Genomic DNA, 20,727 nt, shown 5'->3' on the forward strand with positions numbered 1-20,727 from the left:
CAACCCAAGTCATTCTGCAGCACACTTCCCTCTCCAAGGTCATGTCAGCTCATCACCGTACCTTAACCGCAGCTCAAGTGAAGATTTACAATATTTTAAAGAACTACCTGAGATTCAGAAAGAGACAGGCTGCATTTCGGAGACTGATGAAGATGCCTCTGACTGTCGTGCAGCTGGCTGAAGGGATTCTGCAGAAGAACTCACGAGCACGAAGTTTACAAGGCTGATCCAATGCACGCGGGATGGGAGGCTGCTCAAAAACAGTTCCCCAGCGCTGTTTTTAAGCAAACCAGGAAGAAAGCAAGAGTAGAAATGTGAGGAGTAAAACTGCCTGAGACAATTGTCTGATGAAGCGTTTGTAGTAAATAAAAACCAGGTGTGGTTTCTGACCAATTTCCTTAACCTTAGGTCTCAAATAAAGACACGATGCAGTCATGAGATGAGCAAACTGTCCTTACATGAGCAGATAATTGAATCGCAGACAGCACAGGGATTCACAGAGGCTTCGTTCCTTGAAACATGGAGCTCTAAAGTAAGAAACCCTCCAAGCAAAGTCATGTTTTGACCTGCTAACACTAAAATCTCTACCCCCGTTCACGCAATCCTTTTAATTGCCAGGAACGGTTGTAACTCTGGGGCTGCTGCAGCTTCACGCAGGCAGCAGGGACTGACAGTTGTGGGGCTGGCACTACCTGCCACCCCAAAGAAATTAGGGTCTATGCAGAAAATGTGTTTATGGCAAGCACTTGGGAAGGAAGATGATGAAACGCATCAGAGCCACGGCGCTGATAATCCAGGACTTGGGTTTGATGGTGACCACCCTCTGCTGCGTCAGAACGTGGGCACAGAAACCCTAAAACACATGTCTGCAATTGCCCACCCCCACGTTAGCTTAAATCCTCTTTGTCGTCACAGCCCGGCTTAACTTCAAAGCCAGAAACTTCACGTTCTTGGTTTTATTTTTAAGTATTTTTACCACAACTCAGCATTTACTCTCTGCATCTTGTCGAGCTCTGGCCTCAGCAAGAACCTGCAGCAATCAGCTGTAATTATGCAACACGTGAAAGGCGTTTAAATCTTAAATTATTTTAACAGACCATTTTGCCGCTTCTACAACCCAAAAGGAACGCAGACCCCCAGAAGCCTTGCCCTGCACACACTTAAAAAATCTCAGAGGTTAACAGCATTCATTTTTTCAAACTTTTTTTTTTTTTTTTGGTAGAAACTTTCCTACTGTTCTGCTCACCCTCCTGACCTGTCCCCGTTTCCCTGCCAGGTGAAGCAGCCACCGCCGGGCACTAAAATCAAGCTGAAGGCAAGCAAGAACAGACAAGCTGGGATATAGACACATATCCCAAATAAAATATCCCCAAATTTACTGTATGATTCACAGGCTATTCCTCCTGCTGTCTGGTACTGTCTGGGCTGTCACCAGTGCCTCGAATCTTTTCTCAAAACGGATTTTAAATATTCTGTGATGTATTCATCATAAGCATTTTCCCTTCTCATGCAAACTTACAACTGTTTCGCTTGCAGCTTCGTTGTCTGCTCACACCACTGTTTTGTCATCCACTGCGCTGTTTCCCCTCAGTCTGGACCAGCCATTTTACAGTTGGATCTGTTTTCTTAAGGACTCATCTCCTTCCTGTTTCCTTAGCAAGAAAGATTAACTGCCCACGGCATACAAAAAAATAAAAATCAAAGGGATTCCACTTCACTCGTACCATGATGACGAGAATTCACTTTCTCTTCTGAGCTGCTTCCCGGCGGTTAATCGGTTTAAGGTTTACTTTCCCTCGGAAGTTATCACCACTTGGGCTGACTCTGGAGAGGTTGAGCAATGCATTCCTCCAGCTCTCTGCCTCGGAGGATGCGAATCAGTGGATTCGAGGAGGCGAATCCCTTCCTCAGCACATCCAAACCCACCCTCTGCAGTGCAAACACGGACCTCTGGCAGCAGCAGCTTGCGTTGGGCTGCGAGCTCCTCGCCTCACCTGGTTCCTCCTGCCACGAAGGATCCCGTCACAGACAGGGCTGGCTGTGATGGCTTCGAGTTTTGTTGTTTTAGCAAAGGTGCTGAGGAACACAAGTCAACTGTTTCAGTCAGGAACCTCCTTAAAAGTCTTTCTGAGTGCACGCTGAAGCGTTCTGCCAAGCACCAGCCGTGGAGCCGTGCTTCGGAAGAAGCCAGAGAAAGGAGCAGAGCATTTGTACTTTGGAGGATAACTGAACTCTCAGAAGGATGAAACTACAATTTCCTAGCGTTTATCAAAACCAGATGTAAGAGCTACTTGTGTTTGATTCCCTGCATCTCTGCTAGGCTCTTTAAAATGTGCCAGTCCCCGTTTTCCACTCCTGTCCTCCCAGCTCCAGTTTGTATATTTTTACCAGCTGTATTCCCCAAATTTCTCTTCCAGAGAGCCCAGGGAGTGTGTGAGCCCGGCAACGAGCACGCTTTGGTGTTATTTGGGTGTTCCAGGACATCATTTCCTAACACATCACTTTTATCATATTTCACCTGCGTTGCCAGAAAGGAGGAGGACATCACAAATTAGCCCAATAATGACTTATGCAAACGAGTTCCTTAAGTTCTCAGCGGTGTCCTTATGTTAATTATCGTAGCTAATGATTTTTTCCCCCTTGGTTTAGGGCTGCTGCTTCTGCTCTCCCATCTTTTAAGGGAAATCTCTTCTAAGGGTTAGGTTTTAATGCCTCCACCTTGCCACTTCAGGATAATTTCAATTCTCTCCCTTCCAAGCACGGCTGCTCCTTCTCCATGGAGGTGAAGCTTTATGGTGGAAACCCAAAAGCTGCAATCCAGTGAGCGCCGTTTTCTTGGAAAGAACCAAAAAAGAGGCTAGGGCTGGCAAGACACGACTCAATTTTCCTTCTCCAACCATCAATCTAACCTGCGAGCCCAAGGATAAGCACAAATTTTCTCCAGGGTGCTACCTGATCACAGCAGAAAAGAAACCTGACAAGCTCCTTCAGAAGCACGCCTCGCCTCGAGGAATTGGTTGTTTTTCCCCCAAACCATTCAAGGGATCACCAGGGCCACAATTTCTCCTGGAGTTCTGAGAAATCCTGCTTTGTTTCACTCCTGGGGTAGAGCAATAGCTGCATAGGGCTGACGGCAAAGCGTGTGTGAGGCTGACAAGTGCTAGAGGCTACTAAAATACTCGTTAAGGCCCAAATGGTTGTCAGGCTTCGCAGAACAACCAAAGCAAGGGAGAGTTCATTGATTTGGGATGAGGCAGGAGGAGGAATGAAGCAGGGTGGAAAGAACATCTTGGCGTTACAAACGCAGACCTCGCTGTATGCTACAGCTTGGGGAAAAAAAAAAAAAAAACAAAAACAAAAAGACAATGCTGTTATTGCAAGGCTTGGAGGAAGGAAAAAAATGCACACCTTTGTATGAGCTTGGGTATTTATTTCTCGCTGCGATTTGTGGAAATGGAGGCTTCCAAAATCCACAAGGCACCGGTGAGCGCACAGCCACGATATTCTTCAGCAGGATGTTTGTCCTGTCCTCCGTCCCTCCTCAGCAGCTCCTTCGGTAGCTCCTGTCCCCTCCTTCGCACCACACAAAGGAATTTCTGCCATCCCTGCCCTCTGCCACCAGCAGGATCTTGTTACCAAGTCACTCATGCCAAAGCCTGCCAGGTATGCGGGCGTTATTTCTGCCTGAGGGATGCGAGCCGTCAGCTACTGAAGAGCACAGAAACCCCCCAAATAGTGATTCTGTTTTAATCTTTTAAGTTTTCCAGCAGTTCCCATGGGCTTCTCAGTTTAGGCCACGCAGAAGCCAACCTAAACATCAGCTTCAGGACGGGCTCAGAACAGGAGGTGCCAGGTGGTGGCACTAAGAATTGCACACACCTTTGTTAACTTCAAGGTAATGCTGTCCGGTGTGAGAAATCTCAAACAAGAGGAAAAAATTCCACTCAAAGAAGATGTAAAAAGGAAAAAACACAACCAGGAAGCGCCTGGGCTACAAACTGTTGGAAGCTGGGAGAATATCCCAAGAAACTCCCAGCTCCTGCAGCTGACCAGTGCCGAGGACAAGATGCTGCTGGATCACTGCCTTCATCTGGAGCAGCCTTCCTGGGGCCGGCAAAGCACCTCCTGCTGCTCTTTTCCTGGATTCCCACCAACACGCCCAGCTGGGAGAAGCAGCCCCCGTCTCTCCAGGGCTATATCGGGTACTGGCACATGTTTCTGACACCCCAAATTCTGTAATCCTGAGGATTCAGATGAAGTGCAGCTCAGACTGCTTTAACAACTCGGACGTTTGGTCCTTCACGCGGGGAAGAACCTCGTTGAAGCTTAAGTTTTCCAGCGGGGACGCTATTTCTGAGCACGCCAGAAGAAAAAAAAAGAGGACAAGAGCTAGACAAAACACAGCTCCTCGCTTACACGTGATGGTGCCACGCTGCTCACCCTGATGGCTGTGAAGGTCCCTCCTGCAGATATACCACAATGTCTACTGACACGAAACTGGAGCTGCTTTTTAACCCAGAAGCACGATTTGCCCGTCTCCCCCGTCGGTTTGGGTGATGGGGAGTCTCGCTGGGGCTCGGAGTGGTGTTCCCAGCCTCAATCCCAGCGCACACTCCAGTGGGATAATGGGCCAGCCCCATCTTCAATAAATACATCAAGCCTTGCCACGGAAAAACTAACAGAAGGGGGTTAGTTAGATCACAGAGATGCATCCATACTCTATTAGGAAGCAATTAATTCCAAGACAAACTTAATTCACTTCTCCAATGAAGAAAAACGCACGTGGCCAGGCACGCTGGCCTGAAGTCTTAATCTAAAAGGACTGCAAAAGGAGCAGAGGAGTTGATTCTGCATTAGCCTCGTTTGCCACAAAGTCAGCACAAGACCAACCACTCGTGCTGCTTGCTTGCTCCAAGTTTAAGCCCGTTAAACCCCGACAATTCCAGCCACACACAGCGGGGTCTGCCTCCACCAAACCCATTCACCTGATGACTGGAAACACAGAGCTGCAGAACTTTAAACAAACCAGAGGCACAGAACCCGATATACTCAAAAATGAAGCAAGAACAGAAGTAATACGTTCAAAATTTTACCAGGTACACCCTTATTTGCAAGTCTGCAGAGCAGCTTTAATACAAACGCTTTTATTCCTCAATATTTTATTAAGCTAAGCACACTGCATTACCCTAACAGGTTTCTTACCAGGTGGATTAATGGCTTGGACAGGAGTTTAAAAATTTGGGTCAGTCCCTAGGTACAGCAGTGATCCACCTAAACTCTGTTTATAAACCTCAGGTGAGCTTGAATTGCATGTGGGGGACGACTACCCGATTCAAGCAGCAGTCACGTTTCTTACTCATCCAGGAAAGGGCGCGATGAGATACGAGCAGAGGCTCCTAAAACTATAAAAAAAGTTACTTCAGACTAGTTGATAGATGTTTAGAGCAGCAGGAAGCTTATAACACTGAGATACCCACACTTCATGTCTGATGGAGAAGATCCAAAAGCGCCTTGTGTGAACAAACCCCCCAGCCAACAAACCAGACATGTTCATTTACACGAGGAAACTGCCCTTTTCACACCAAAACCAGATGATAAATCACCATTTCAGTTAATATTTAGTAATTAACAGCGTTTGACCACTTCCCTATCCCATTTATTTCCTATTCTAACACCGACCAAGCTGCAGATTTCTGCAATCTATCAGGACTTTTGCCTAGAAGTCGCATCAAACTCCCTAACTTTGGGTCAGTAGGACCCAAACAGGCTGGATCTTGTTAAACACCAGAAAATCAATCACTTCAACGGAGCAATCTGCTTTATTCCCCTCTTCATTAGGAGCATTCCTAATCTTGAGCTTGAAAGCCTCGCTCCTTGCCATCGGATCTCGCCGGCTTTTGTTTGCTGCATTAAAACAGCCACAGAGCTCCGGGGCTGCTTCTCGCAGCCAAGTATCGACCAGCACTTTAAATCGTCGTTAATTGTTAATTTCTGCAGAGAAGGGTTAAGAACCTTACGCTGCAAAGCTTTGCAAAGGTATCGGAATGACAATAAGGGAACTGCCAGGACCCACCGGAACAAACGGCTTCAGCATCCAAATTCCTTTGGAAAGAGAAAAGAAGTGAGGTGTCCAGAAGATTTAGAAACAAAAAGTAGTTTATAAAACCTCTGAAGTGTGGTAGATCCAAAGAGTACATACTTTTTTCAGTTCTATGATGGAACTTTTAAGTGTACTCGATACTAAAGAAACCATAAGTAACTTCCAGGGGTTTTCCCACAGCCTACCTGCCCCTAACCTCAGTTCTGGATATAAAGACAAAAAGGGGGAAGGGGAGAAAAGACTCACAAAATTGGACCTACACCTCACATCATCTTTCTCTATACCACTTGAACCTGAGCCAGCATGGAAAGAGTTTGATAATAAAACTCCAAACCCATCACATCCACGTGATAATTAAAGAGACAAACTTCTAGGCTGGCTCAATCTGCCAGCAAGAGTCAAAGGAGATCCAAAAGCTCCTGGGGAGAAGGCAGCAGACTGCCTCAGCCCAGAGACGTACCCACCAAAACGTATTTGCTGCTTTCAAGCCCAACTTTAGCACCACCAGGAGGACTTTGAGGCGAGCTCGCTGTTCGGCTGCGCTATGCAAAGCATGCCTCCCTGTTCAAATTTCAGTCAGGAGCAAATCAAGCCCCATACTGCTCCAAAAAGCCTGCAGCAGGGGATGAGCGAGCGGAGCCGAACGCTTCCGAGGACACGATTCACCTCAGCGAGAGGTTCTCCCGTTCACACACCGGGGAAGCTGGCAAACCAGCGAGCGTTTTGCGTAGTCATGTGTAAAATGAGATCTCTGTCGTGCAAGCGAACGTTCTGCTAATATTTTCATTCACAAGAGCCCGAGTGCTTAATTAACATTTATACCAATTCCCGAGCTATTTACCAACACAAAGGAGGCGATGTGATATCATGGTTCCTTAAACACAGCCCTCAACGCAGGCAGAGTTCTTGCTCCCCTCCATCACGTGTTGAAATACTAAATTTTCCACGGCTGGGCTGCTACAAGAGAAACTTGGGAAAACAGGCAAGGTAGGTGCGTTAGAAAAAGGAGAACAAGCAGTGCTTCCCGGGGATTACTCGCTCTGTTTGCACCATTTTGCCTTTGTAGGAAAAAGATGCAGCAGGACGATGTGTCTTAGCTTGGCACCTCCCAGTGCAGTGACACAGGGGACGATCACATCTCCCAGCCTCATTAGAAGCCCCAGGTAAAACCAGTTATTCACTCACTTTTTATTAAATCCTAAGAGAAGCGATTTCCTTTGAGGCATGACAACAAGGTAGGGCTCTCACCACCCAGATCTCTTCTTGGTGGAAGAAGCTTTAGCCCATCGTCAATCCAACCCAAGTCATGGTACAAAACAAGGCTCAATATCATTCAAGACCAGATAATTATCCCTCACAAAGCAAAACATTCACCAAATGACCCCAGGTCTCACGACTTTGACCAGTTACAGGTTTAGAGCGAGGCACCAGTTTAGAGCTGCGGCCCCACGGGTCCACACTTATCCCTCTCCTCTCTTTGCAACCAGCAGGATCACCGCTCTGCCACCTGACCGCTCACACACGGTTTAGGTTATCTGCCAGCTCCCGAAGCGCATCTTTTAACTGGGTTTGTGCGTTCGGATGAGGCCGTACCTCTGCACAGGCATTTCAAATACCTCACGCGCTGCCGACGCAGGTTAATCCCACACCCAAACAACTCGGACAACGAAGGAAACCTCTGCGCTCGAGCACTGCTGTCACTGCCACCTCTCGAAATCCTCAGGTAGCAGCGCCCCTTCCTCCCCAAAAGCTTCTGCTTTGGTTACTTCATCATGAACGAGCTCTTTGTTCAAATAATTACCAGGAGAAAATAAAGACTGTTATACAACAAGGCAGCAACATTCAGACCGGAGCTCCCGCTGCTCCTTGAGACACCCAGCACAAGGAGAAGGAAGTTTCACTGACATCTTCCACAATCAACTCTTCAGACAAGAAAAGAGAGCCCGTGGTGTCTAAAACCACTCAGGTGGTTTTATATAGTGCTGTCTAAGCCCACTGGTATCAAAAGTGAAACTGTGCACAACTTAAATCCAAACCTTTTTTGCTCTCCAAGGAAAAGCTGCGTACGGTTGGTTAATACTGGATGCTCAGAGGACAAAACAACTCATTCTTCAGTTTTCAAACACTGCCCAGCAACTTGCTGGTTTGTAACCTTACAGACACCCTGTCAGGAACCAATATATGTAAAAAAGACACAGAAATGTAGTATCTGCAATTGTTTTTTCTGAAAGCATGAACACACTAATAGATACTGGCACCACAAATCAAGCTGGGCAAGTTGGCTCGATCGATAAAACACAAATCCCTGTCAGGCAAATCATCGCATCAAGCTTCAAGAACCTCCTAAATTTAGTTTTCCACACTTCCACTCTTTCTTTTCTTAAAGATAAGCAAAGGCAGGCAAACTTTCTCTACACCAGACACAAGCAAAAATCAAGCAGCTCAGAGAGGGCATTACCAGAAGGTAAAAACGTCCCCATTTGTGGAGAACAACCCGTCCTGCCCCCCAAATGGGAAGAGAAACGCAGAGTGTAGCAACTGAACGCCCCATAACACACACATCACAACGCACAAGGCACGCAAAAGCTTTATAGGGACGAGCTGTGCTGTAGCTGTTGTCCTGTTGATATCCACCCCCTGTCCCACGCGATTAAAGTTCAGAGAAAATTCAGCTTTTTACCAAAGGCATGTACTTAACACACAGGTCACTCAGCCTTGAATTTTAATTTATTCTGCAAGTCCACACAACAAATCACTCTTACGGGCTCGTTTACATTTTGTCACAGGGTAAAAACATTCGTTTTCTTTACAGATGTTACTTCAAAAAGGGTGTTTTCATCACAAATTCAAACTCCAGCGCAGCAGCGGCTTTTATTCAGAAGTTTTGCAAAAACTTTGCCAGAACAGGACTTCAGCAACCAAATCCTTTTACGGGGGGGAACTGACGGATATTCCAGGCAGGTAGCCCGGCTTTTAGGAGTTAGGGGAGCTCATTTTTTCCTCTGCACGTGAGCTGGGAGGCGGAGGAGGCTTTTCTCATTCCATTTCAGCTGGTGCAAACTCAGGCAGGACGCGTGCGCCCCGCGAAGGACGGCTTCCTCCAGGAGAGCAAGCACCCCCCCGCCGATTTCACCCCCAAATCCCCGCGCCGCGGGGTGGCTTTTGTAAGGAGGGAGTCGATTTGGGGAGGAAAAAAGGGGAGGAAAGAGGGTTTTTGGGGAGGAAAAGCAGCCCCGGGTTGGGATTCTCCAGCAGCAGGAAGTTTCTATGGGGCCTGGGCGAGCATGCGCCGTGAGCCCGGCGGTCTCCCGATGTGGCAAGAGTGCAGAGAGGCAAGGAGCAGAGAAATAATCGAGACAGAGCCCGAGAGCAACAAGCACCTTCCCCTCTGGATCCCCGGCTGCTGTTGCTGCCGCCTCCTCGCAGCCCTCCCCCTGGCCGCTCGGCTGCCCGGGGCCCTCCCACAGCCATCGCAGAGGAATTGGAGAGGCTGGCAAGCAAAGCTTCTGCTGCTGCTGAAGGGAAAGGAGAGGAAAAGGAGGAGAGAGGAGAGGAGGAGCAGCTGGCAAGGGAACGGCGGAGTGGCCCAGCCACCCTGCGCCTCGCCCAGCTCAGGTGGTGGGGGGCTGGAAGGGGAAATAGGGGGGGGAAAAGGGCCAAGCTTTTAGCCCCCTGCCCAGCTGGGAGAGAAGGGAGGAGGGGAGAAGGACAGAGAGCAAGCACAATGGCTGGCTGTGTGTGTGGGGAGGAGATTTCCTACAATAGCAGCACTGGGGAGGGCTCGGGGCTTTTCTGGTGCCCCCCCCCCCCCCCCCCCCCCGCATCTCTTCTTCCCCATTCCTCACCTCACATAGGCAGGGGGGAAAGGAGGGGGAGGATAAAAAGCCTGAGGGCATTGCCTTGGGTCTTCCCCACGGTATTTTTCTTTTAGGGGAGAAGTAGAAAGGGGCACAAACACCGCGGGGGGGGCACAGAAGCAACCCCCCAGCTGGAGGCAGGGTGGAGGAGACCCGCTGCCAGCGTTAGGCTGAGCAAAAAAAAAAAAAAATAATAATAAAATAGTTATTTAAGCCGATCTCCCTGCACGAGTCCAACCCAGGGGGGCTGAAGGAGGGGGTGTGTGGGGGGGTCACAGCCGATATTGGGGTGGGGGAAAAGGGGGAGCCCCCACCTTCTATTTGGGGGGAGGGGAGGAATCTTCCCCCTTCCCCAAGCAACTGCTCAGCCCAAAAGGGTGGAAGGGGTGAAAAAGGAGGGGGGGGGGGGAAAGGCCACAGCCCCCCCCCCCGGGGCTTCACGCCGGGAATCCCAGGCCCCTCCTCTCCCTCAGCGCGCTCCACCCCCGGGGCTGGGAGGAGGCGGGGGGGGACCAGCCCCGGTTCCCCCCCACTTCAAACCCCTTCTATGTCACCAACCTCTCCCCCCCACACCCCACCGTCCCCCCCAGTCCTTCCTCAGAGCCGGCGGAGGGAAGGGAAAAGGGAAAAAGGGAGAAAGCTGAGGGAAGGTGAGGGGGGGGGGGGGGGGGGGGGCGCTCACCCTGCTCGCCGGGCTCCTGCAGGACGCGCTCCAGCTCGGGGAAAGGCAGCTCGGGGAGATCCAGCAGAGCCCCGTAACGTTCGAGGAACGAGCAAACGACGGCGAAGTTAGGCCAGGAACCCGGGCAGCCCGGGCCGGCGGCGGGAGGGGGAGGCGGCGATGGAGGCGGAGGAGCCGCCGCCGCCATCTTGGGGCCGGGGATGGAGAAGGAGCAAAGGGGGGGGGGGGGGGGGGAGGGGAGGAGAGGGAGTGAGGGGGGCGCTGCCGAGCCGCGCGCCGCCACGGTCCCACAATGCACCGCGGCGGGCTGAGGAGAGGGGGCGGGAGCGCGGGGCCGGGCGGCTCCTCGCCGCCGCGTGCGGCGCGGCAATGAAAACAAGGCGGGGCGGGGGTATTTATAGAGGGGGCGGAGGGGAGGGTGGGGATGGACGGGTGGATGGGCCAATGGGAGGGAGGGGAGGTGGTGCCGGTAGGCGGTGCTGGCCAATAGGGAGGGAGGAAGGGAGGGAGGGGGTGGGTGCTCCGCGCGGCCGGTGAGTGGGGTGCGGGCGCGTGCCGGCCGTTAACGGCCGGGAGGGGAAGGGGCGGGAGGGAGGTGCTGAGGTGGGAGGGGGGGCGGTGTCGGGGGCTGTGGAGAAATGGGAATAAAAATAAGTTTTTAGGCAGTTTGAGCCTCGCTTCTCTCGTGTCCTTGCACCCTGCCTCGCCTCCTGTCACAAGCTGGCCGCCCGCCCTCCCCTCTCCTCCCCGTGCGCGCAGTCCCGCGGCTCCTCCCCAAAATATATTTGTTTTATTTTTTCTTCAACTTTACCTCAGTCCCTGTCCGACCCGCTTCTTTAAACCTCGCTTATCCTTCCCCCTTGCGTTTCTGCTATCGGTTTTTAAGTCTTCGCCTGCTTTTCTACCTGCTTTTCTACCCTCATGAAGTTGCTTTGATGCAGGGGAGTTTCTTACTTTTTACTTACTTTTCTTCTCATTGTTAGTTTTGGAGCACTACATCCCCTTTTTGGTATCCCCTTTTTGATACCTTGCTTACTTAGTTTCATGTCTTGATACTTATTTTGATACTTTGATACTTATTTTGATACCTTGATTCACTCTTTTGCCCTCTGTGACCTCAGGGCGTGTCTTTGCTTTTAATAAACATTTACTTTAACAGGCTGTCAATACAGCGTTTCTCTCCCTCCCCTTTTTTATTCCAGCTGTTCCTGACAGGTTATACTTTGCAGAAATGTTGAACTTCACGGAAGACACAGCAACGTTGCCAGTTTTAAATCCACCTGCTTGCCCAGCTACACTTCTACGTCACATTTCTTTAGGTTCATCAGTTATTTTTTCCTCCCCCATCCTAGCCATTACTTCATATATTTTTTTATTTCAGCCCAATCTCCTTGTATAAGTTGGTATTTTGCCTCTTAAGCTTTTCTGCTGCCATTATTTCCCATGTTTTCTGTAGCTTTGCTTACAGATTCCTCAGCCATCTCTGCTCCTCGCCTCCTGGACCTCCCTCCCTGTCACGTTTGGACTATGGCAGTTTCCAGTTTGTGGCATCCAGCTCATTTGATTCTTACTTGGCACTCTGTTTCAGCAGATAGCGTAGTGAATAATTAAAAAGCAACTCATTTGTCGGGGAAATATTTCCCTGATCCGTGCTGATTAGTGACTGGACCGTGCCCTGTGTGAAGAAGGTCCAAAGTCCCTGTTAAAAAAAAATTCATTCTTCTTCACTTCAATTTAAGATGCCTTCACTAATTCAAATAACCTCACGTTTCTGGTATTCCCTGGCAGTATGATGGGAAATGCTTTCAGACTACTAATCATCATTTATGGCTTTTGAGTTATCTCTCTTAGCTCCTGCCCCTTATTTTTGTGCTGTTGGAAGAAGATATGACAGAATCTGGACGCTATGGATTTAAGCCATGCATTCGCCATCCTATTTGCAGTTTGTGCTTCTTTGATTGCATTAACCCAGCCTTGCAAATACCATTTTGATCGGGAGATCTGATATTCCTAATGTTGTTACCATTCATTTACCTCTCCGCCATTCACCTCGCTGCAGTCTCTGCTCAAAACTAGCCTGGGGAAAATTTATTTGAATTCTTTGCAGCCATGTTCTGGGTAGTGGTTTCTTCCTTTTACTCTTTTTGGTGATTTCACTCTGCTGGGACTAGCGATAGCTATTTCTTCTGCCCTAATCTTGCTTCACCAGACTTTTGGGAAAACAGTCTGATGACCTTTTGTGTGTCAATCCCTTGCTTTGTAGGTACGTGAGGAGAGAATCCAGAGCACTGGAATCCAGGCAAATTTCTCTCCCTCGTAGCTGCTTGCCTGGCGTCCTCTTTGGCAGGGTGCGTGTGCCACCAGCTTCACAAAGGAGCAGGAAAGAAATAATTGCCCTGTTCTTCTGGGGAAGCAGCAGCTCTGGCAGCCTCGGTCCCGTGCTGAATCCAAAGTAAGGCTGTTTCTACTTCACACGACGTTTGAAGCAGGGCACCGAGATTCATGGCCTGCCTGCTCATGTGCAAGATGGGACGGGAGGCTGCCAGGAGGGCTGCAAGCCTGGTAACCCAAAGATTTCTGCTTTGTGAGGGCTCCTTCCTTAATCAGCACCACCAGGGTTCCTACGATCGATTTTCTTGGTGAATTTGGATTATTAAAAAAAGGAAAAGGATGAGAATCTGGGTATCTGGAAGGATCTGCCAGAGGTTTTCTGGGTCAGCCAGGAGCAGAGTTCTTCTTACTGCAGGAACCAGCATCTGTTTTTGCGGCGCAGGCTTCAGACCATCCTCTTCGCTCGGAATTGGAAGGGCAGAAAACAGAAAGGTCACTCCCAAGGCGCAGATCTTGGCTGTCGAGCAAGTCCAAAGCATTTCCAAGGCATCCCTGGGACTGGTCTCTTGCTGTCAAGTGCCAGAATCCCAGCGGCGATCAGGTTGCAGTTACTTGAAGGACTGTGACGAGGGCGGAAACTTTCGAGGTGGTGCTTCCCAAGGCATCGCCCCTGCCTGAATGCCCGGCTGTCGGGGAAAAATGAGAAAATAAGGAGAGATTTAGAGAGCGTGGCCGAGAGGAAGGCCAAAGGGAACTAAAATTTATTTATCATTAAACTGAAGCAGTAAAGATTGAGGTTAGGCATTAAAAATGATGATGTTTGGCTTCTGAACTGTCCTGAGAAATTGCGCTGGGAGATTTGGTGTCTCTGAGGAGTGACTCAGGGAATAAGGCTCAACCCTGTTAGGTCTCCAAAAGTCCATTAGTTTAAAGCCTGTGTTCAACATTTCACTGTCTTCTCCTTTCCCTAAAGCTAATAAGGCAACACCATGCTTGTTTGGTTTTGTTTTGTTTTTTTCTAATCTCATCTACTGTCTGAAACTAATAAACAGGAACATACCAGCATGGTTTAGAGGGCCAAAGAGACAGTGCATCCCACAAATATTTTAGGAAAATTTGACCTTCTTCATCATATATTTAGCGAAAAGATTAAAAACCAGATTTGGAAAGAAACCCAGGGAACTGATCCCTGTTGATTGTTCTAAAAGTTGAGCACCTGATACTTTAACAGATGTAGCATGTAAAATGATTTGCTCTGAATCCTCCCAGAGCCCCAAAAGGATGGGTAATTAACAAACCTGCTGGTCCTTTGCCCAATTCTGGTGCCACAAAATCACACGGATCGAGCCTGTAACAGCGTTTTCTTCCCAGCTCCTTGGGGCAAGGACACAATTTGGGTTTTTCATTAATGTGCCGCATGTGTTAGCCTGATGGTAAGCATTAAATATCCTTTTTTCCAGACTTTGGTTCAGCGTAGAGATGTCTTCCCCTGAAATCGCTTCCCTTTCGTGGGGTCAGATGAAGGTGAAGGGCTGCTCCACCACCTACAAGGACTGCAAAGTGTGGCCGGGAGGCAGTCGGACCTGGGACTGGCGAGAAACGGGGACAAACGTGAGTTTGCCTTTTGCTTCCCATCCTGCATTTTGAACAAGACTTGATTAATAATGCAGTTTTCATAAGAGGCTGGTAGCAACCTTTATTAAGGCTACATAAAAATTGTCTTGAATAGGATAGAAAAGAATTTATGGGAAGTCAAAAGAAATCCTCAGCAAGTGACCGTACATGTTTGGCAGAGAACAATGCAGGCAGCTTAGTTTATATCCCTTTCCTTGGGGTTCCTCCTACTTATTTCCGAGGAGTAGTATGCAGAGACAGCATCAGATGCAACAATTCCTCCACGAAAAACTCACAGGCTGCCAACCGCAGTGACCTGGCTTTGGAGCCACGTCCTAAAGGATTCCCTGAACAATTTTTATATCCCTTAAGCTTTATCTGTAATTGCTATCAGAATCCTATAACGCTACATGGAATAGTGTTGGTGTTTCAAATTTAGCAGCAGCATTATATATTGGGAACCCAATTTGATCATTTGTCCCATAACAGGGCTTGTACTAAAATAGCTGACTAGAAAAATAATAATCCACATATTCCAAGCAAGAATTAAAGCTAAAAAGACCTACACACCGTGCCTTAGACCCTGCTGTATCCATGCAGGCCCCCCAAGGTTGCTGCTGTGTTCATTTGGACACAACCAAGAGGCAGAACTTTGGGTTTGGAACTTCCTAGATCATCTCCTGGGGAGCAGAACTTTTTAAGCTCTCAGATTTCAGTCCATAAAGAGTGTACGGCACAAAGCAAGAGGCTTTTTTTGCTTCTCAAGAGAAACCCGAGTTTTCACAGTGATGCTTTCTCGGTTTCTGTGCACACACGAGTGGAGAAGCAAAACACATGCGGCATGAAACGTTCCGCAATAGTTTCCAGATCACATTTTGATCTCATTCCTCCATTTCAAAGCGTTGTTTTGGGTTAGGACGTTGAGGAGGACGTGCCTTCCTTCTAAAGCTGCAGCCAGGGGATGTCTTCAGGTGACAGAGGAAAGCTTTAAGCCCATAAAAGTCCTCAGGGGAATCCTGCAGTTGACACAAGAAAGAGGAGGCTGTTAAATGAAAATCAGGGGAGAAAAGAAGAGTTGGGTTATTTGGAGAGGCAGGTTTTATGACATATTTTCTATGTAATCAGTAAACAAAAAATTACCTATTTAGGTTTTCCTGTATAGGATCCTTTTAAAGCTCCTGCTGGAGGTCAGACCCATCGCTCCTACTGCTATGGCAGCCAGAGGGGGAGTTGGGTGGTCATTAAAACCGAACAGCAAGCAACAAATACAGGGCTAAAATGAGCCTTTTAGAGACTGCATCCTCTCCTCTAGAAGGATTATGAAGGAATTTTATTCAGTTAGCACTGGGAACAATAGGATTCATTCATCTTCTGTGTGTTTCCTCGTGGTAGCATGCGTGCTTTGAGCGTGTTTTACCTGGGCCTAGGGGGAGCTGCTCCCTCAGCCTGAGGAATAAAGCGGTGCCCCTCGTGCCCCGCACTCCAGTTGGAAACAAATCCCTTCCTTTCCTTCTCTGCTTTCAGCCTGATGCCTGGCACGCCGTCCTTTCAGCAGGGAAAAACTGCATGACTGGCTCTGCGAGGGCCTGGAACCCAGCACTGCTCTCCCTCCCGACCTTAACCCTGGGGGATAAAAGGCAGCGTCCCTAATAACCTGCTAGCGGGGAAAAAAGGAGGCCTGAGGAGACCAGGGAACAACACGGGCAAGAAATTCTGCTGCCCGTGTTCCCTCCCACTGTCACCTCAGTGGAATTAGCTGCGATGATACAGTTATTCCTCCATGGTCCATATTTCCTCTGACGCTACTATTTTCCTACCAAGCAGGTGGAAGCCCCCTGATCAGCGCGTAACCGCGGCAAATCCTTTTGTTCCGCGGCATTAATGTCTCAGCAGTGCTTATCATATGACAGCAAACCTTCCCCCAGCTAACTAATTAACGTAATTGCAGGAAACCGTACCTGTTCTTTTTGTCTAAGCTTTGAGCCTACCTTAAAAACCCCCGAAGGAAAAGCATTACCTATTTTATCACAAACTTGCAACGTTTTATCACGTACTTGCAATGGTTTTACAGTGGTTTGGCCTGAGAAAGCTCCGCAGGATGAAGCGAGCTGTGTGTTAGGTGGGGATTTTAACTGTAAATGTACCTCAAGGGAATGCAGCCCTAAAGGTAAACTCTCTGCTGCTGAAATTCTGGATCCCAACTAACCCTAATACTTTGGTGGGATCATTTAATCCACCTCCTAGAAGCGGCACCTTAATATGGAAGGTTTCCCTCAGAGCTTTGGGAGCTCTCATGTTGGTTTCCACTGGAAAGCTCTCACCATGTTCAGCAAGCTGATGCTGAACAGGGCAGGGCTGGCAACAATCCTGACACCTTGTGGGAGGCTACAGGGCTGGCAACCTGGGCAGGAGAAAAAAAAAAAAAAAAAAAAAAAACAGGAGAGGACACAAGGATGTCAAAGAGAAAAGCTCACAACCTCATGGAACAAAGCTCACACATGAAATAACAGGAGCTGGCTGCTGAGCAAAAAAAGGAGCAGGGAGAGAAGAAAAGTGTTAATGGGTTAAAAAAAATAACGCACACCAAGGAGGGGCCAACAAGTTGGTCATCTTACTTCTGGCCATACAGAGAGCCATGGAAAGGGGCTGGGGGAGAAGTAGTGTAACATAATAAAGGTTTATCTTCAGATATTACATGATATTTGCAGATTTGTATGTTTAAAGGATACCAGCAGTAAACGAGTGTACTTTAAAAACACCATCCACATGCTCTTAGAGCTCTTTTTTCTTTAAAAGGAATTGGGTTTCAAATATTCCCTTCTCAAAATTAAGAATAGAGCAGAAATTGAAACCGTTACCTGAAATGACACTAACCAATATGTTTCAGTCCTCTTTGGTAAAGGATTTAATCATTTTAATTATTTGAGGAGCTCCCTTATGATTAAAGCGAGTAAACGTGAGCTCACTGCAATCTTTACTACAAAAAGGCTTTGCTGGAAAACAAGAAGCTAGGTATTGCAATTAATTGATTTCACTTTTGATATTTACAAAAAGCCGTTAGCCATAAATGTTTTAGGGATGTATGATGCATCATTCATTTTTAACCGGTTAATAAAGGCTGTCGATATTGCCATCGATTGATTAACCATCATCCTTCACCTGCCTATGAAATACCTGCTGAAATTACCACCGTGCAGGGGCTGTGGTACGTTTTGGTGGGGTACTTTACACCGCTAATCGAGGAACAGGCTCAGAACCCGTAGCTGAAGCCCTCCCGGTTGATGCTGCCACTACTCTAACTATGATTTCCTTCCTCTCACCCTCAGCATTCTCCAGGAGTGCAGCCGGCTGACCTTGAAGAAGTTGTCAAGAAGGGCGCGCAAACCGTCGTGATCGGTCGTGGCATGAGCGAGGCTCTGCAGGTAGGTTTTCGTTCCGGGGTTGTTTTCCCTCCCCTTCTTTTTAGGGGAAAAAAAAAATCCACAGTGATTTACCAAGAGGGGGAAAAAAAATTCAGGCTGCTGACTTAGCATGACTGAACTCCTGCCGGGAGTCACCCTCTTCCCGAAAGAAGCCTCGTGTGAGCTCCTCTGTGTTAGCATCAATGTCAAGCAGTCAAAAGGCTGACGTTCTGCTAGAGAAGCAATTTAAACAAGGAGGATTTTTTACAATGTCATTACTCCCCCTCTCAGACTAGGCTAGGAGACTCGGCTAATGAGGCCTTTTTGTTAGCAGCGCCGGCGGTGTCACTGCAGCAGGTAAACCAGCTACACAAAGCTCACAAGCGCCGAGCTTCGTGAGAAGCAATTCTTTTTGGAGAGCTGAACAACACCTTGCTTACACTAATTACCTTTAGCTCAACTTCCACTCCCTTTGGTAAGAAAAGGCTGCACTTTACACTGCATTAAGGAGGGAGGAGAGGTGTGTACGTACACGTAACTTTATCAAGGAGAAAAAATGGTATCAAGCTTAGAAATATCTGAGCACTTTATCAGTTTGGCAACTATCAGTAACATAAGTGCATCTGCTAACAAATCTCATCAGTTTTTCTTCAAGCCCTGTGCTGGGAAGGGAAGTCTCTAATCCTTGCTTTTTCCTTTTACCTTCGGAGGTTCCATCGTCTACCGTGGACTATCTAAAGAAAAACGGGATCGAGGTGGTGGTCTTGCAAACTGAGAAGGCTGTGGAAGAATACAACGCCCTGGTTGCTCGGGGTGTCAAGGTGGGGGGCGTCTTCCATTCGACGTGCTGAAACACCGCGGGCTCAGAGCCTGCCCCTGCCCTCGGCCAAGTCACGGGCAGGCCTCCCGGCTGCCTCAGGTTACAGCCAGCAGTGGGGATTGACATGCCACAGCATTAATGTGCGCTGGAAATCGAGTGCAAGGGCAGTTTATGAGCTTAGGATTTAAACAAACCGAGTGCTCACAAAGGTGGGTTGTTAATGAGATCGTTTAATTACAGAACCGTTTGCATACATTCTGGAGATTGACCTAAACTTTAGAATATTGGCCGTATTCTGGTCACTTTTCACCTTTGGGTTAAATTAAAATATTAAATTGTGAATACTCTCATTAGGAAATGGCCCAGGATTACATGATTAGCTACTGCAGCGTTGTCATAAAACATCTGATAAGTACAATCAAGCGGTGGTGAAGGATCACTTTATAAATAAGATAAAGTAAATGAATAAAAATAAAAGAGGTGACCCCAGAACAACTCTGCCTCCTGCTGGTGACTTCACTCAGGGTATTGGTTGTGCAGATCTGAGATGAATCAAGACCGTAAAACTTCCTACTTTTAAATTTTACATAGAGCCTAGAAAAAGAAGCCCATGGGGAATAAATTTATAATCTGTGCCTTAAACAATTTTCCCATTACCTGCATTGTGAGTACGGAGTTGTGAAATGTGTGTCTTGCAAGTATTAAAGAAGTTGCTACCTGCTTAAAATGATCCAAAAACTCTGTCTCAGAGCTAGCTTGCAGCATAAACGATGAGTTTTTAGGAAATCGGTCTAAATTACTGTTGGCAAGGTGTTGCCAGCAAGCGTGGGGTGGAAGTTAGGGTTCTTACCAAGCATTGTGTTTCCTGTTTGCACATCACAACAAGAGCTGTTATAGTGAAAGGATTAAAAGTTCTTTTAGTTGCTCTTCTGCTGTTTCTTTTCTTTGCTGGGCTTCTCTTAACGTTACCAGTTACACGTTACCCATTGTAGGTTATAGTTTTCCACTAGGCTCACTTACTCTTCACCTGAGCAGATTAAGGCTGTGCACATTACCAAAAGTGCAATAAAACTCTGAGGCACCTGGAGCTATCCAAGGAGCAGCAGAGAAGCTCAGACTGGTAACGAGAACTGGGTGATTTTCCAAAGACCCAAGAACAGCCAGATTGACAAAGTACAGTGGCCTCTTTCTGTTTATTTGCTCTCCAAACCATTTAAAACCTTTTATCTGATCAAATACAACGTGACATAAAAGCGAAGGAAAAGTGAGTACTTGTACGTTTTATCTTGCAATCTCCTAATTGAAGCAATATTTTTGTGGAGCTACGTTTGAGGTAAAATCTCACTCAAACCAGCAAAAACTCCTTTTCTTACTAACTTTCTAACTTACTAACTTTATAACTTTCACGGTGTGAAGCAGAAGACGAACAACCAACCCAGAAGGCTGCAGTCATCCCAGGGGAACACCAGCAGAACCATTTCCTACCACTCTGCAGGGAGTAAAAGATGTAATTTGTGTGATGTTAGCTAATAGCAGGGGGCTGCCTCCTGAGCAGTGATAGATTTGTGTTATTTCACGATCTTCTGTGCCTTGAAAAGGCCTTGATTAGGAAGAGGCTTTTACAAAAGGGACGATTCCAGTTGATTAAATACTGTTACGCTACTAGAAGTTAGGCAAACACCTTCTCTCTCACCTGCTGCTTTTGTTTGGTGGCTTGCTTTTTGTTTTCATACAGCACTGAAGTAAATTTTTGGATGAAGCCACATTCAACAGAACTCCTAGACCCAGAACCTGCATTTGAGCTAAATTTGATGGGCTCCTTCCCCCACCAACCCCGTTTGGCTTTGTCCTTCCCGCAGGCAGGAGCAGCAGTGGCACGGTGCCAGGTGACACAGAGGTGTGTGCATTTGTGCCACAGCCTC

The 20,727-nt window shown here is 47.8% G+C and overlaps 2 protein-coding genes across 4 annotated transcripts in view; one reads left to right on the plus strand and one right to left on the minus strand.

Moving 5' to 3' along the window:
* RSF1 (remodeling and spacing factor 1) overlaps positions 1-10,839 on the minus strand; it is a 55,738-nt gene extending 44,899 nt beyond the window's left edge. Inside the window, exon 1 of the mRNA XM_084304308.1 lies at positions 10,640-10,839. Within this exon, the coding sequence (XP_084160434.1) occupies positions 10,640-10,826 (187 nt within the window). The 5' untranslated portion in view covers positions 10,827-10,839. The remainder of the gene's footprint in view (positions 1-10,639) is intronic.
* A 316-nt stretch (positions 10,840-11,155) lies between these two features.
* On the plus strand, positions 11,156-19,730 carry AAMDC (adipogenesis associated Mth938 domain containing). Of its 3 annotated transcripts, none has more exons than XM_084304334.1 (4): positions 11,156-11,172; positions 14,431-14,581; positions 17,911-18,006; positions 18,696-19,730. In XM_084304334.1, the coding sequence occupies exons 2-4, from the start codon at positions 14,450-14,452 to the stop codon at positions 18,834-18,836; spliced, it is 369 nt and encodes a 122-aa protein (XP_084160460.1). In that variant the 5' UTR covers positions 11,156-11,172; positions 14,431-14,449; the 3' UTR covers positions 18,837-19,730. The 3 variants fall into 3 exon arrangements, with proteins under 3 accessions (XP_084160460.1, XP_084160461.1, XP_084160462.1); XM_084304335.1 differs by lacking the exon at positions 11,156-11,172 and adding an exon at positions 12,903-12,987; XM_084304336.1 differs by lacking the exon at positions 11,156-11,172 and adding an exon at positions 13,002-13,091.
* Positions 19,731-20,727: the final 997 nt, after the last annotated feature.

Source organism: Netta rufina, assembly GCF_964035555.1.
Source record: "Netta rufina genome assembly, chromosome: 1".
In the NCBI taxonomy this organism is placed as follows: domain Eukaryota; kingdom Metazoa; phylum Chordata; class Aves; order Anseriformes; family Anatidae; genus Netta; species Netta rufina.

Excerpts from the sequence above, each read along its gene's own strand:
- AAMDC (XM_084304334.1), top strand. The coding sequence starts at position 14,450 with ATGTCTTCCCCTGAAATCGCTTCCCTTTCGTGGGGTCAGATGAAGGTG. Across the intron at positions 14,582-17,910 it reads GGCGAGAAACGGGGACAAAC|CATTCTCCAGGAGTGCAGCC; the intron begins GTGAGTTTGCCT and ends TCTCACCCTCAG. Across the intron at positions 18,007-18,695 it reads GCATGAGCGAGGCTCTGCAG|GTTCCATCGTCTACCGTGGA; the intron begins GTAGGTTTTCGT and ends TTACCTTCGGAG.